At 36.5% G+C, this 15,037-nt stretch overlaps 1 protein-coding gene across 2 annotated transcripts in view; it reads right to left on the bottom strand.

The window, feature by feature from the left end:
• camk4 (calcium/calmodulin-dependent protein kinase IV) overlaps positions 1-15,037 on the bottom strand; it is a 94,116-nt gene that overhangs the window by 50,594 nt on the left and 28,485 nt on the right. For both annotated transcript variants that reach the window (XM_073068266.1, XM_073068271.1), the window contains exons 2-5: positions 10,217-10,295; positions 7,102-7,164; positions 4,564-4,646; positions 3,813-3,885 (exon numbers count right to left, since the gene is read on the bottom strand). In XM_073068266.1, coding sequence (XP_072924367.1) covers positions 3,813-3,885; positions 4,564-4,646; positions 7,102-7,164; positions 10,217-10,295 — 298 coding nt within the window. The remainder of the gene's footprint in view (positions 1-3,812; positions 3,886-4,563; positions 4,647-7,101; positions 7,165-10,216; positions 10,296-15,037) is intronic.

Genomic DNA, 15,037 nt, shown 5'->3' with positions numbered 1-15,037 from the left:
GAGTGCAGTAGAACAGAGGGATCTAGGAATACAGATACAAAATTCCCTAAAAGTGGCATCACAGGCAGTTAGGGTTGTAAAGACAGCTTTTGGTACATTGGCCTTTTAAATCCAAGTATTGAGTATAAGAGTTGGAATGTTATGGTGAGGTTGTATAAGGCATTGGTGAGGCCGAATTTGGAGTATTGTGTGCAGTTTTGGTCACTGAATTACAGAAAGGATATTAATAAGGTTGAAAGAGTGCAGAGAAGGTTTACAAGGATGTTGCCGGGACTTGAGAAACTGAGTTACAGAGAAAGGTTGACTAGGTTAGGACTTTATTCCCTGGAGCTTGATAGAGGTATGTAAAATTATGGTGCGTAGAGATAAGAGTGAATGCAAGCAGGCTTTTTCCACTGAGGCTAGGGGAGAAAAAAACCAGAGAACATGGGTTAAGGGTGAAGGGGGAAAAGTTTAAAGGGAACATTGGGGGGGCTTCTTCACACAGAGTGGTGGGAGTGTGGAATGAGCTGCCAGATGAAGTGGTAAATGCAGGCTCACTTTTAACCTTTAAGATAAACTTGGATAGGTACATGGATGAGAGGTGTATGGAGGGATATGGGCCAGGTGCAGGTCAGTGGGACTAGGCAGAAAAATGGTTCGGCACAGCCAAAAAGGGCCGAAAGGCCTGTTTCTGTGCTGTAATGTACTATGGTCCAATGGGATTGGAAGGTTTCTGACGAGTTTGTGATGCCTCAATCACTGATTAAGTATTTGCAGTTCCTGCATTAGTTGAGGTTGCATGCAGAAGTCCCATTCCTGTTACTCATAAACCGCTTGAATTACTGGACCAAACATCAAATTACTTTATCTTTAGGTGAACTACCTGCTTCTGTTTTGTTGGGTCCAAATACTCCAGGTGTGGTCTTACCAGGGCCCTGTATAACTGCAGAAGGACCTCTTTGCTCCTATACTCATCTCCCCTTGTTATGAAGGCCAACATGCCATTAGCTTTCTTCACTGCCTGCTGTACCTGCATGCTTACTTTCAGTGACTGATTTAGAAGAACACCTAGATCTCGTTGTACTTCCCCTTTTCCTAACTCGACACCATTCAGATAGTAATCTGCCTTCCTGTTCTTGCCACCAAAGTGGCAAGTGTCACCTCACATTTATCCACATTAAACTGCATCTGCCATGCATCTGCCCACTCATCCAACTTGTCCAAGTCACCCTGCATTCTCCTAACATCCTCCTCATATTTCACACTGCCACCCAGCTGCTTCAAAAACAGGGCCAAGTTAAACAAACATCTGCAATTTCATCAGCATATTTTCGTACCCACAGGTGGAATCTCTAGAGTCTAGAGGTCTATTGATCTTCCTTATTTTCTTGATAACCCTATCAAGGATATAATGTGCCTAATGAAGTTTTTGACACGTGTCAACCCATTTTAATAAGGCTGGCATAACATAAAAGGTATGTCTCGTAAATGAGATCTAGAACAAGAAAAAAAATCTGATTTTTATGATTCTTTAGAATGCAAGGTTGAAACAAGAAAACAATGATTTAAAATATAATCCCATCACATAAATTAGTTTATATCTTTGCTCACATCCCAGTCTGTACATACCCTCTTCTTAGGCAGTTCTATGGGATCAAGCATTCCATTCTATATTTTTCTGTGTTCTGAAATAGCTAAAGGGACTGATGAAGAAACTGTTGATTCTTCCACATACGGCAGTAGCAATGACTGAAGTGCTGCACTTTTTTTGCCACTTACAGTATGTAGGCTTCTACATGTTCTTGATGGATGGCCCAATGGTTCTGAATACCATTCTGAAGTCCTCTTCTCCTGTTTTGTATGGTTGTGTGCCAGTTGATCCCAGGATTGAGTGGATATGTTGCACTTTTTTTCCCCAAGAAAGGATTAAGAGCATCATTGAACCTTTCTTTCCATTTAGCTGATAATCTTCTCCAACAAAAGATCTCAGAATACAGGGTCTATTTTCGGAGTTTGTTGTCCTGAAATGTTCAGCTCAATTTAGAGTAAGGAAGAGACCCAGTGGTGCAGGATACCTAGTAGAGGATACTGGCATGTTTTAATTATCGTCCAGTGAATTCAGAGCATATTATACAGATGGCATTTGTGGCATTTTTCTCAATGGCTTAAGATGCCTGCTGTAGGTCACCCATTTAGAATCATAGAGCACAGAAGTAATCAACGGTGCTTGGTGAACCGTGAGTTTTGTGACACCATGCAGGTCTTAATTTTGAAATACTCTTTTCACTAACTGGCAAGGTTGAGCTGGCACATTGAAGGCAATAGTGAATTTCATCATTGATACCTGCCATTGTCGAGAGGGAATTCTGAGATATGGTAAGTTGTCCATGTTTTTCATCACAAAGAAAATTCAGTGTTAGTACTTAAAAAAGAGATATCTGGCTTCAGCCAATGTCACCGAGGATATCCACTAAGGTCACCTACAGACTTTTCTGTGGAAAGCAAATATCTTTTTTTGTATTACCTTAGTGCCTGATCTATATACCGTTCCGCTTTGCATTCCTGTCAGTGGGTAAAATGCAATTATTTGAAAGTTAGTCACTCAATTGTGTGAGTTTTATACAAATTCCAGTCCAAATTAATTATGCAGCTCAGAAACAGACCTTCAGCCCATAATGGCCATGCTGGCCATCAAGTAATGCCATTTTTACCAGAACTTGTGCTACAGCCTATGCCCTGGTGAGTCAAGTATTCATTTTGATAATGAATTGTTGTGAAAGTACCTGCTTTCACCACCTACTTGGATACTGAACATTTTACCATGAGTCATCCTTAAATTCCCAGTATAATTTCTATGTCAAAAAAAAACCCAGAGGATTATACTATTCCTGTACAATTTGCCATTTTCTTCAGCACTAAAATGAGTCCCTCTACTAGGCCTTCTTTGCCTTTTATCCATTAGATGCAACCAACATAGCAATTACTGTTTCCCCACACCTGATGACAATTCCGCCCCAATAAACCTACAATACACCATTGTTGTTCCTCTCCATGTCTTGTGGTGCATCGGTAGCAACTTTGCTGTTTCTTTAGCATTTGTCTGTATTTTTACGAGGCTGAGTTGCTAGCTTGATGTTCAACCCTGAATAGGTGGAAAGCATGCAAGGAGCCAGCCGGATTCGAACCCATGACCACTTGCCTCGAAGTCCAGTACAGATGCCACTACACCATTGGGCCAGTTTCCAATCCCTGATCATGCCCAACCTTCCAAGACCTGACTTCGTAATCTTCTGAGGAACAGAGCCCTGAAGTCATGACAAACCAAGGTACTTGATATCCTCCCCACTCAGATTACATACCTCAATATCTTCAAGTTCTTTGTCACTATCCACCACAACTTAATGCAGCTCTGATAAACCTCTCACCTTGCAACACAGCAAAAGGCTCTGATGCTTTCAAACCTGCCCCATCGACATGAGAGTGTAGAGGTTCTGATGTCTCAACTTATATCACTACAGAAGCCCTACTGGGATAATAAACATAACGTAGTCCTGGTCCTCCAGATCCTTGTCTCAGGGTCAAATGGTACTTTTTTAATTACAGGAGTCTGCACCTCAGGTTTGTAGCAAAGGCTGCTGACAAAATAGTGTGAGCCCTGTGGAAACACCCCCCTAACATACCCTTCTGGGTTCACTGCCTTTTCTATTTCACATCTCGATAGGGTAGCAGTTAATTTGTTATTTGAAATAAGCAGTATAAAACAGTAAACAATCAAAATCAGCATGCTCAAGCTCACAGAGCAACAGGGAATAACAGTAAAGAAAACTTACAGCAACAGCTTCCAGGATTTGTCTGACAACGTCTGCAGCATCTTTCTCACTGTAATAACCCCTTTCAACAATCCTACAAAATGCAAAATCTGTTAGTGAATCCAAATCACTATTTTTACATTAATCTATTAGCATTTATAAAAATTTGATAAGTTACAGATGGAGCACCTGAATAAGGAAGCAGACTTTGGAGAATTCAGGGAAACAGGTACCGGTAAGTGAAAATCTCATGCAGATCTCCATAAATAAAGAGGTACATGAGGCCTTCTCCACCATGAGAGTGGCCTCATCATAGCAAAGGCCATGGACTGACATGTCAAAACAGCAAAGGGGATAGGAATTAAAATTGCTGGCCACCAGGAAATTCGATTTTCAATAGATGAGGCAGCGGTGCTCAACAAAATGGTCCCCCAGTATACATTCACATGCTAAGATAGGAAAACTATCATCTGTATCATTATGAATTAGAATCAAGTTTATTATCACCAACATGTGATGTGAAATTTGTTTACTTCACAGTAGCAGTTCAATGCAATACATAATCTAGCAGAGAAAAAATAATAATAATAAACAAGTAAATTAATTATGTATATAGAATAGATTAAAAAATGTGCAAAAACAGAAATACTGTATATTTTTTAAAAAGTGAATGTAAATTTTAAAAGGCACTATGCCAAATCTTGGCATTGACAGAAGTTATAGAAAACTCATACTGCATCTTCTGAATTAAAAAAATACACAAATCAGAGACCTGTCAAATAGTTCTCCTCCAGTCACCAGCTCCAGGACTAAGTTAATCTCTAATGGAGTCTCAAAGATCTCTTTCAGTCTAATCTGTAAAAGGAGTTAGTCGTTAAGAAAAGACATATGGAAAGCTATCATTATTAATCTAATATTTGCTCCACTAAACACTGAAGATTACATACTGTAGCAATAAAAAGGCTAGTATAGAAAAGCTCAACTAGCCCATGACTATGTTGATCTTTCACTTGAAGCTCTTCTCATATCTCTTCATCTAAATCTTTTGTTCCCTTCTCCCAAATTTTCTTGTATCCTGAAGTATGTCCATGCTATTTGTTTCATCCAGTCCCCATGGTTGTGAATTCTCCCAGCCCTTTGGGCATACAATATCAACAAAATTGGTTACGGGTTCAGTATTTATTCCCAGTTTTTAATCTTATAAGAACTAAAAATACAGAAGGCACTACTTTCGATGTATGGCCTTGTTTGGGTTTGTGTCTGAAATCCTTTACACATAAGATTATTTCTATGAGAATAGGATAACTAGATTTCATGACCACTGAATAGATAATAAGGCCAAAAAGGAATGTAGAGGAAAAAAATGACAAGAGATGTTAAAATAAACATGGAAATATTATGGTTAAGAGCAATGTATTCCCTTGAAAATGGATAGGAGTGATACTGTACCCAAAGATGTAACAGGCATGTTGAGTAAGTACTTCTTTCTAATGAGCATTTACCAAATGCTGATCATCTTAAAAAACCTAACAATCAATCAGGATGAGTACTCACCAAATCATTTTGCTGATTGTTGATATTAAATGTGTGATGTAGTAAAAATGACTTTAAACTAAAGTCAATATAATCATCAGCAGAATGGTTAATAATTAGGAGGCACAGGCTTATGTTAATTGGTGGAATTGGAAGGAAGTGAGGAAATAAGATTTTCACCAAAAGACAAGTAGGTTTAGAACTTCACTATATTAAAGGGTATGGAGCCAAAAGCCTTCTCACATTTAAAAGATACCTTGATAACAGCTTGGGGAGATATAAACAGCGAGGAATAATTTAAATAGTTCCATTTTTGGTATGCATAAACATAATGAATTGAATGGCTTCCTCCTGTGCTACAAATTACTATGAAGTTAAGAAAAGTAAATGGAATTATGTCACCGATTAGCTTTGTCACAATGAATCTCTGTTATTCCAAATGTGGAAAGAGTAAAATAGAATTAGTATAAATGAGCGCTTGATGATTCATGGAACCCAGTAGGTGCCGAAAGGCCTGTTTTTGCACTCTATACTGTACTTTATGATTCTATGAAATGAGTAAAATAAGGGCACTACTCACAAAAGAAACAAATAAAAATCATGTTCTGATCAATGTAATTCATTCAACTTCACTTCCAAGAAACTTGTCAATTTTCAGCACATTTGGAAACACCATGATTTTAAATGGCCAATTTTTGGCAATGCCGAGGCCACCCATCCAAAGTTAGTAGACGGTTCCTTTATATTAAAAGGCTGAACTCTGACGATATTATTCAGACTCTAATGCAATTTAAACTCCTAATTAACAGTGCCATAAGTTACAATTACAATTGAACCTAAATCATGAAAATGGCAAGCAGATTTGGGAGAAATGAAATGCATAATTTGGTGAAGATTTTCCTAAAAAGCAGAAAAGCAGATATTATTCACTCAAACTCACAGGAAACCTGAGGTATTCTGTCACTGATACCTTATTCTTGACCATAAACCTCTTATCAATCCAGCTGAGCTTTAATTTCCTCACAGGTGTCACACAGTGAAGGAAGAGTTGATTTAGTACCTGTCACAGGCCTCACAAATCATACTTACAACATGAGGTACAATCAAGCCTAAAAAAATCCATTTTCTTAATTAAGAGTGCCTAATAAAATAAAACTATTACAAATTATAGGTCCAACATAGTAATTTGTATAGATAATAGACCAATTATTACACCACATTGGATTACATATACTTTACATTCCCTTGTTATCAAGGAAAGACGTTTCGTTGACGATCAAAAGTCTGACAAAATCATTTCCTTTTTCAAAAAGAAATATCAGAGAACATACTGATGAAAACAATTTGTCCTTGTTTATCTACTTAGAATGGTGCCGTAGTAAGTGCTAATGCTTTTAAATGCAGGTTCATATCAAAATGACACAGAAGAAGATTATGTTTAGTTGGGTAGTCAACTTAAATCAAAGCATTTCAAAGTATGGAATACTTATTATTGACACTTTAAATTAATAATGATAAATTAACTAATAAATAAGCATTATTAAAAACAAATTTATTAGTGAATACCCAATTAACTGACCTGGCTGTGTGTTAACTTGTAGCCACAACTCTTATATTACAAGTTTTTTATTTTGGTTGTACCTTGCTTTATAACAGCATAAAATGGGGAAAGTCTTTACATAAATACACTCTTTTAAGCACATCATGCAAAAATATTGGAAAATAATATTAATGAGAATGTTAAATGTTTATGCTGAATATAGTAAATCATACTTACAATATTGGGATGGGAGAGTCGAAGTAGAATTCCTATTTCAGTTCGAACTATCTTTTTATCTATCTGTGAAAAAGTATAATGTAAAATACAACTAAGCTTTGAGAAATGAGAATGTAATTATTAAACGTTCAAACTTCTTTTCTAAATGTGATGGATATTCACTGTCCAGATCCGGCTTGGGGGGGGGGGGGTGCTTTTTGCCAAGCTCAGCTTTCTAACAAAGCAGCTGCCACTTCCAGGGATCAAAGAGATGTTTTTGAGTAAGTTAAAATTCCAACCAATATTCCTTACTCAGCTTCTTGTCATAAACAAGAACCAGTCTTTGGTTCTTAATGCAAATTGCAAGCAATAATCAATCTGAAGTTAAAAGGACAGATTTGCAAAGAAACAGTACTACCTATAGAGCACAGGATGCACCTCTTGAACTCAAGAGATGCAGTTTAACACAATGGGGTTATGTTAATTTGGCCTGCATCACGCCAGGCAACACTGGCTATGTTATTTAGTTCAGGGAAGCTTGCAAACCAGACTAATACTATCACTTAGTGTATCAAAAGCTGATCTAACAATATTTGGGAAATTTGTGAAGTCAAAGAGTCAGCCCTTGCAGCATTAACTGTGGATATTTGGGATCTCTATCGCCAGAAGCTTTTAGACCAGGAATTCATAACCTGGGGTCCACAACGCTTTTGGTTAATAATAAGGCTCCATAGCATAAAAAAGGTCTAAAACAGGGGTTCCCAACCATCTGTGTGAAGTCATCGAGTGGCAAAAAACAGTATAAATGTAAGAGCAGTCAGGTTTGTTAGGATGGTCAAGGAGTGATATGAAAATGATTGAAAGCCGAGGTGACCAGAAAATATTCCTCTGTTTTTGATTTCTGCAACAGACCACCTGTTTTTAGCTTATAGACATTGTGCCTGTGTTCCAGAAATCATTTGTGCTTTAGAAATCACTTGTAATTTGGAAATTTTATATAAGATAGAAATCCTTTGAGTTTTAAATGTGCTTGAAGAATTTTATCTAAATTTAAATATGTATCACATAAAATAAATGAACTGTTTAAACAACTTTACTAGCTGGAAGTTTATCCTCCTTGCTAGTGAGGGAGGACCACCGTTCAAACTTAAGAACTTTTTAAAAGCTATTATTAATGCTTTTTGAGATAGTGATTTAGATGCATATCATATTTTTTACTGAGTTAAGTATTGTATGTTATTTTTGTATATTATTGTTTGTATATTATTGTTTGCTACAACAAGTGTATGGGACATTGGAAAAAAAGTTGAATTTCCCCATGGGGATGAATAAAGTATCTATCTATCTATCTATTTAAATAGTGGTTATTGGCAGCTAAATTCGCCAAGGAGGATAAGCAGGGAAGTGATCTAGTTTTTCACGTGTAGATAGCTACAGTATAGCCTCCATTTAGTGAGGGCATCCATAGCTATCTACTGTATGTCGGATAGGCTTAAGATCTTTGAGTTCAGAACATTGCCATTACATAAGTCAAAATTCTTGTACATCTGTTCTGGATTGTATTTCTTATGGCATAGACACAAGAGGCAGCTGTTGCTGGAACATGGAGGAACAAAGTGCTGGAGGAACTCAGCAAGTCAGACAGCACATTTGGAGAGAAAAGGACAGTCAATATTTATGTTGACTTCACCCAATGCTTGACCCAATGCATCGATTGCCCATTTCTTTCTATAGATACAGCCTGACCCACTGAATACTTCCTGCATTTTGAGTGTCTCTCCAAGTTTACAATAGTGGATACTTCAAAGCAGTTGAAATAAATCAAAAACTGGTTCTATAATTAAACAGTGAGGGATTTTATTCCATTCAAATACAACACTAAGCAAGCTATGAAAGAAAGTACCAGAAATATTAAATCACTATTCCACTTCTGTTTTACCGAGTGATACAACAAGTGCACAAGACATCAGATGATATGAGTAATGAAATAAATGCATTGAGAATAGGGAATGAATGTTAAGTAAATAATATTTTTGTAGCATGGAACATGGTTTGGGAATTATAGACCTGTGAGCTTAACACTGATCATAGAAAACAATCAAATCTCTACTAAAAAAAATAACCAGAGAAAAAACTTATATCATGGAGGCACCACACAAAATGCCAGAGGAACTCAGCAGGTCACACACTACAGAGTAAACACAGACAGAATGCTTCCACTTGTTTAGAAGAGTATAGCTAGGTAGCATCCCGTTAGAGCCAATAGGCTCCATGGTAGCATAATAGTTAGCATGACGCTATGCAGCTCAGGGCATTCTGGAGTTTGGAATTCAATTCCAGCGTTGTCAATAAGGAGTCTGCACATCCTTCCCGTGGAATGCGTGCATTTTCCCCAGCTGCTCTGGTTTCTTCTCCCAGTCCAAAGACATTCCGGGAAGGTTAATTGGTTATTGTAAATTGTCCAGTTGTAGGTTAGGGTTAATTTGGCTTATCAGGGGTGGTGTGGATGTGGGGTGGATCAAAGGGCCAGAAGGGTCGTCTCCACTGTGTATCACTAAACAAAATAAAATAAAATAAAAATACAAGAGTGAATTCAGAAGAAGTTTCTTCATCCAAAGAGTGCTGAGGGCCAACTCCTGAAACTTGAGATATAAATAGAAAAGAGAACAGTAACTCCACAATATCACCCAGGCACTGGATCGTGCAGAGTTCAGATTTCAGATCCTGCTGGATTCTGTTCAGTCATGAAATTTATCCATACTTTACTTTATTACTGGAAATTTAGTCTATGCAGCTGTCACTTAACCATGAATCTCCATTATTTAAAAATTCTCACTGACATTTCCTTTGCTTACCATAAATGTACTCAGAAAGTGTCAGTATTCATACAGTTGGACCTAAATATATATGGATTGATAATTCAAAACAATTTGAGAATAGAAAATGAATTTGATACCACAGCACATCAGCATACCACTGAGAAGATTTTATTATTTGATTGTGTAATAATGATATCCTTATCTTAATTTAGTTTTGCCCATTTTGTTTTGTACTTGCTTATGTTTCACACAAGTAAGACCAGCTCTATTAACTCAACACACGTGTATCCACCCTTGTCTAAAGACAGCAAACTTACTGTTTTCTTCAGCATTTTCACAGCATAAGACTTCTCAGTGCCTTTCTGTCTGCATTGAAACACCACTGATGTAGCACCCCTAGGGAAAAGAACATCGGTCTCAATCATCCATATATTTGAAAATATACAACAAATCTAGTGTTCATTATTAAAGGGATATGTCAGAACAATATTAATTATATTAACTGTTCTTTCAGAGTTTACTTTTAAAGCTAATTTTATTTCATAGATAATATTTTTTTTTACAGAAAACTGCTTTTTGTTTTAAGATTTTCTTTTGCCATTGTTGTAATTGACAATGGATAATTTGAGACTATATTCACTAAATATCTGGAAATGAAACCACACAATATGTATAGTTACTTTGCAACTATTAAGATGATAATCTGACATTACTGACTGAAAATATTACTGTTAATGAGAAACCCATAATGCTCTTTAACATATTCGAGGCTACTGCAAAAACATTAAAAATCATTATGGATTTTTTTCCCTGATCAAGACAAACATTAACTGCCCATTTGTCTCCATAGAATCTGCATGACCCACTGAGTTCCTCCAGCATTTTGTGCGTTGCTTTAAGTTCCTCGGAAAAAACCTTAACTGAATATTTCAGTATTAGCTAACTGAATAAACATATGGCGTTCATTCACAGAGAAACCTTTACTGCATTTTTGCATAGTCGGGGAATTAAGGGTTATGGGGAAGAACAGATAGGTGGAGATGAGTCCATGGCCTGATCAGCCATGATCTTATCGAATGGCGGAACAGACTCAATGGCCCAGATGGCTACTCCTACTCCTATTTCATTTGTATATCTCAAAATAATTTACCAATGCAATTAAATACAAGGATACTATTAATTTTTTGGTGTTCTCATTGTTTTGCATTCAAGGAATGCTAGCATAATCTTGAAAACAAATCACATAATTCCTAAATGCAAGATTTATAAGAGGCAATTTAAATTGCCTAAACACCACAGGACTGCCTATTTTGGTAAGGCAGTGGCTTGTAGAGAAAGCTTACTTTTGCCATACTGCAAGAAACAATGTTAACAACATACTTAGAATACAGTATGTCCAAACTCTCAATGGCTACAATGTGTTATCATATGTTCAACACATCTGTTGAAAATAAAAATGACCTTTCATGTCCTCCACACTCATTGCGTCGCTTGTACCAATAAACTGGGTTGTCAAGAGTATTAATGCCAAAGAAAAAATAACACATTCTTATTTCTGTTACTCTGTAAATTAAGAAAGATAGTTCACGTCAAAAAAATTACATGCTATTAGTATTATATGAGCATTTATTACTTTTTTAAAATATACATGTGCACTAACAAATAGCTGAAAGTAAAATGTTCTTATATTTAACCAATCAAGCTGGTAAAATAAAAAATGAGGATATCTCCTATCATTTTTATTATGATGGCATGTTATTGGAAAGACATTGTTAATTATATCTGTAGGTGACCCCACATTCTGCGGAGTTGCAGTCCTAGAAAAGTCCATTATTTTGTCATTCTGAAATGCGAAGCACATCGCCAGCATGAGTCGAGTCAAGAAACAAGAGTGCATAAAAATTGGGTTTATTGATTTCTTTCCCCCACAGACAAGTTTCACGAGTGCAAATCTTATTCCTGAATTCTGTAGGTGTGAGCTTCCATTAGCTGAAATACTGTAGCACAGGGGTGACCTGTGGACTGCTTTTTTTTGGGGGGGGAGGATGTAGATAAAAGTTGATTATGCTTGACAGAGTTCAACAACACCAGCAAAATCCTTAATGCCAGGGCTGATTATAAAAAAATGGTAGGTGGGAGGGGACTAAGTACCTGATATGTTACAAGGACTCAACTAATTTCTGTCTACATTTATAGTCAGCATTATATATGAGTATATTGGAAACAGAAACTGAGTGGAAAAAAATTGGATAACATTGGACAATTTTTACATTTATTTGATGTAGTGCAGGATATAAAATTTACACAATATTTTAACCATTTCAACATCCACATAGCATTAAATTAACTGCATATTATCTTACTTCACATTCACAGGGTTCAATGTTATGAAAGGTTTGCATTAATTTGGAGAAGGAGAGAAGACTTTGACTCATAGGGCTAGGAGGTTATCCAGTGGAAGAGATGTTGCATTTGACATCAACGCCAAAATGAAGCATTGCTCTTGGTGAAGTTTTATTCCAATCTTGTATATGAATTTATACTTAACTGGAGGCCCTGATGTTACATTTAAGCTATGATCAACTCCTCAAATACAAGCAAATTCAATTACAATGCAAAGTCAATTTCAAATGATATTTCAAATTGCACAGCAGTAGGACGCATAATGTCAGAGTGCCATAACTGAAACTCTGATTTCTGGTATTGCCACTAACATAAAAGCAACATTCTGAAAGTGAGATGTGAAACGTAAACATAAAATTGAAAACACTCAGCAAGCTCAAGCAAAAACAGTGGGAGGTCCTATAACAAGGAAAAAAATGACAATGGTCAGAAATTGTTCTCACAGAGGAAGATGGAGCATTTTATCTAATGTTCAGGAATTTGATATTGTGTCTGGACAACACACACTAACTTCTTTTTTATTTAAAAATTATTTCTGCCCGCCACCTTTTTGCTTTTCCTACTGGATATAGTGTGACAATAAGATAAGCCAGAACCACATTAGCAATAAATTGCATAGCCACAGCAGATTAATCTGATCTCACCTACCAAATAGCTTCACTCTATCAGAGAACTTTGCTCCAAGCATCTTCTGCTGTTAAACAGACCAACATACACCCAGTGTACAGAAATGGAAACCAATGTTGCTCTTCTATTGCTGTAACCTATCCACTTAAAGATTCAACATGTTCTGCATTCAGAGATGATCTTTTGACCACCACCGTTGTAACACATGTTTATTTGAGTTCGTCACCTTTCTGTTAGCTTGAACCAGTCTGCTATTCTCCTCTGACCTCACACATAAACAAGGTGTTTTGGCCACAGCACTTGTCGCTCACTGGATGTTTTTAGTTTTTGTACTGTTGTCTGTAAACTCTAGAGACCGTCATGTGTGAAAACTCCAGGAGATCAGCAGTTTCTGAGATATTCAAGCCATCTCGTCTGGCACCAGTAACCATTAGATCACATTCCTTCCCCATTCTGATGTCTGGCCTGAACAATAATTGAACCATGCCATGTCTGCATGCGTTTATGCAGTGAGTTGTTGCCACATGATTGGCTGATCAGAAATTTGTATTAACGAGCAAGTATACAGGCATACCTAATAAAGTTAGCCATTGAGTGTGTATTCTTCTTTCTCAATTCCGATGAAGGGTCCCTTGTGCAAAACAGTCAGGTGAGGGACTCTTCACCTCATTTGCTCCAAGGTACAGAATAATAATTCTGAAAGGGGTACAGTAGATGGGCCTGTTTCTGTGCTGTAGCCCTCTATGACTCTTAACTGTTTTCCCTTCCACAGATGCTAACTGACATTTGTTTTTCCAGCATTTACATTTTTTAAAATTCTGTTTGATCAGTTTTTCTTATGCTACTCGAGTCTAGCTGCTGGGCAGACTCCACCAATTTATTAACAAGACAACCAAGAAGTTTAATGTGCTGGGTGCATTACAAGTATGGTCTTATCACACGAACATTTAAATAATGCATTACATAAAAATCCAGATATCTACTATGTGGTGAAAAATGAAGACAATGCGGCATTCAAGGGCATATAAGCATCCTTCACTTGCAAAAGAATATTCAATAAAATAATTTAGGATAAATGATGTGTTTGTTATGATTTATGTGGAAATATTGTTTTCATGTTTCCAAGTGTAATGAAGAACAGCTACAGCATCTATTTATTAATATATCAATTTATAAACAAGTCAACTTGCTGATGGCTAATAGATTCCCTTAGTTTTATAATAACCTGCTTTCTTTTTGTGCGACAAATGAATCGAAAGATATTCAAGTAATGCTCTACCTGCATAGAATTCAGATTCCCTGCAATCTATAAAAGATGTCACATGGTCAGTCATATGAACCTTGCTCTAATCTGGACATATTAATTTAAATAGTATGCAAAAGCAAAACTTAGCATTTATTGTGGCCTGATTTTCCAAAAATTGATATTGGAATCAGACATAATTGCAGCAGGTGCTTAGTGGTAGTTCAATTCCCATCTGATCATGCAAAATGGACAGAAATGGGTGGAGTTGAATAATTGCTGGGGCACTTTCAACGCCATATTTTCAACAGCAATGTAAGGAGAAATAAAAAGAAAAAGATTTAGTGTTTGTTCTATAAATTATTGCTGAACTAATGATTCCCATCACTATTGATGTGATAACACTATTAAAATGCAACCACTGAATGTTTTCAGTGGCTTTCCACTGCACATGAAAGAGAATATAGCACTGATTTTACCGCATAGAGCTGTAAGAATATCAATAATAGAAGCATTTACCTTTAAATGAATATTCCCTTCCTGAACATATTCATTATTTATCACATCTATCATGAAATCCCATTAACATAAACTAGATGGGCCAAATTTGGAATTAAAAATATGAAAACCTCAAAAATAGGGAATGCTTTCATTCGAACAGAGGAATGTATGGCATAATTTAGTAAAGGAGTCTGAAGTTATGAATCAAGACTGGAAGTATTTTCAGTGGACTCACAAGCCGATTACAAGAGGAAAATTATAGATGACATTAATTTAATCAGTCTAAAAAAACATAAATGCAACTGCAGACCTCATTCCACCATTTCTTAAACAATTATAGCATCTTCATTTCAACTATTTTATC

This window comes from Hemitrygon akajei, chromosome 2 (assembly GCF_048418815.1).
Source record: "Hemitrygon akajei chromosome 2, sHemAka1.3, whole genome shotgun sequence".
NCBI lineage: Eukaryota > Metazoa > Chordata > Chondrichthyes > Myliobatiformes > Dasyatidae > Hemitrygon > Hemitrygon akajei.
Note: the sequence above shows the minus strand (reverse complement) of the source record. Positions and strands in the feature narration are given on the sequence as shown.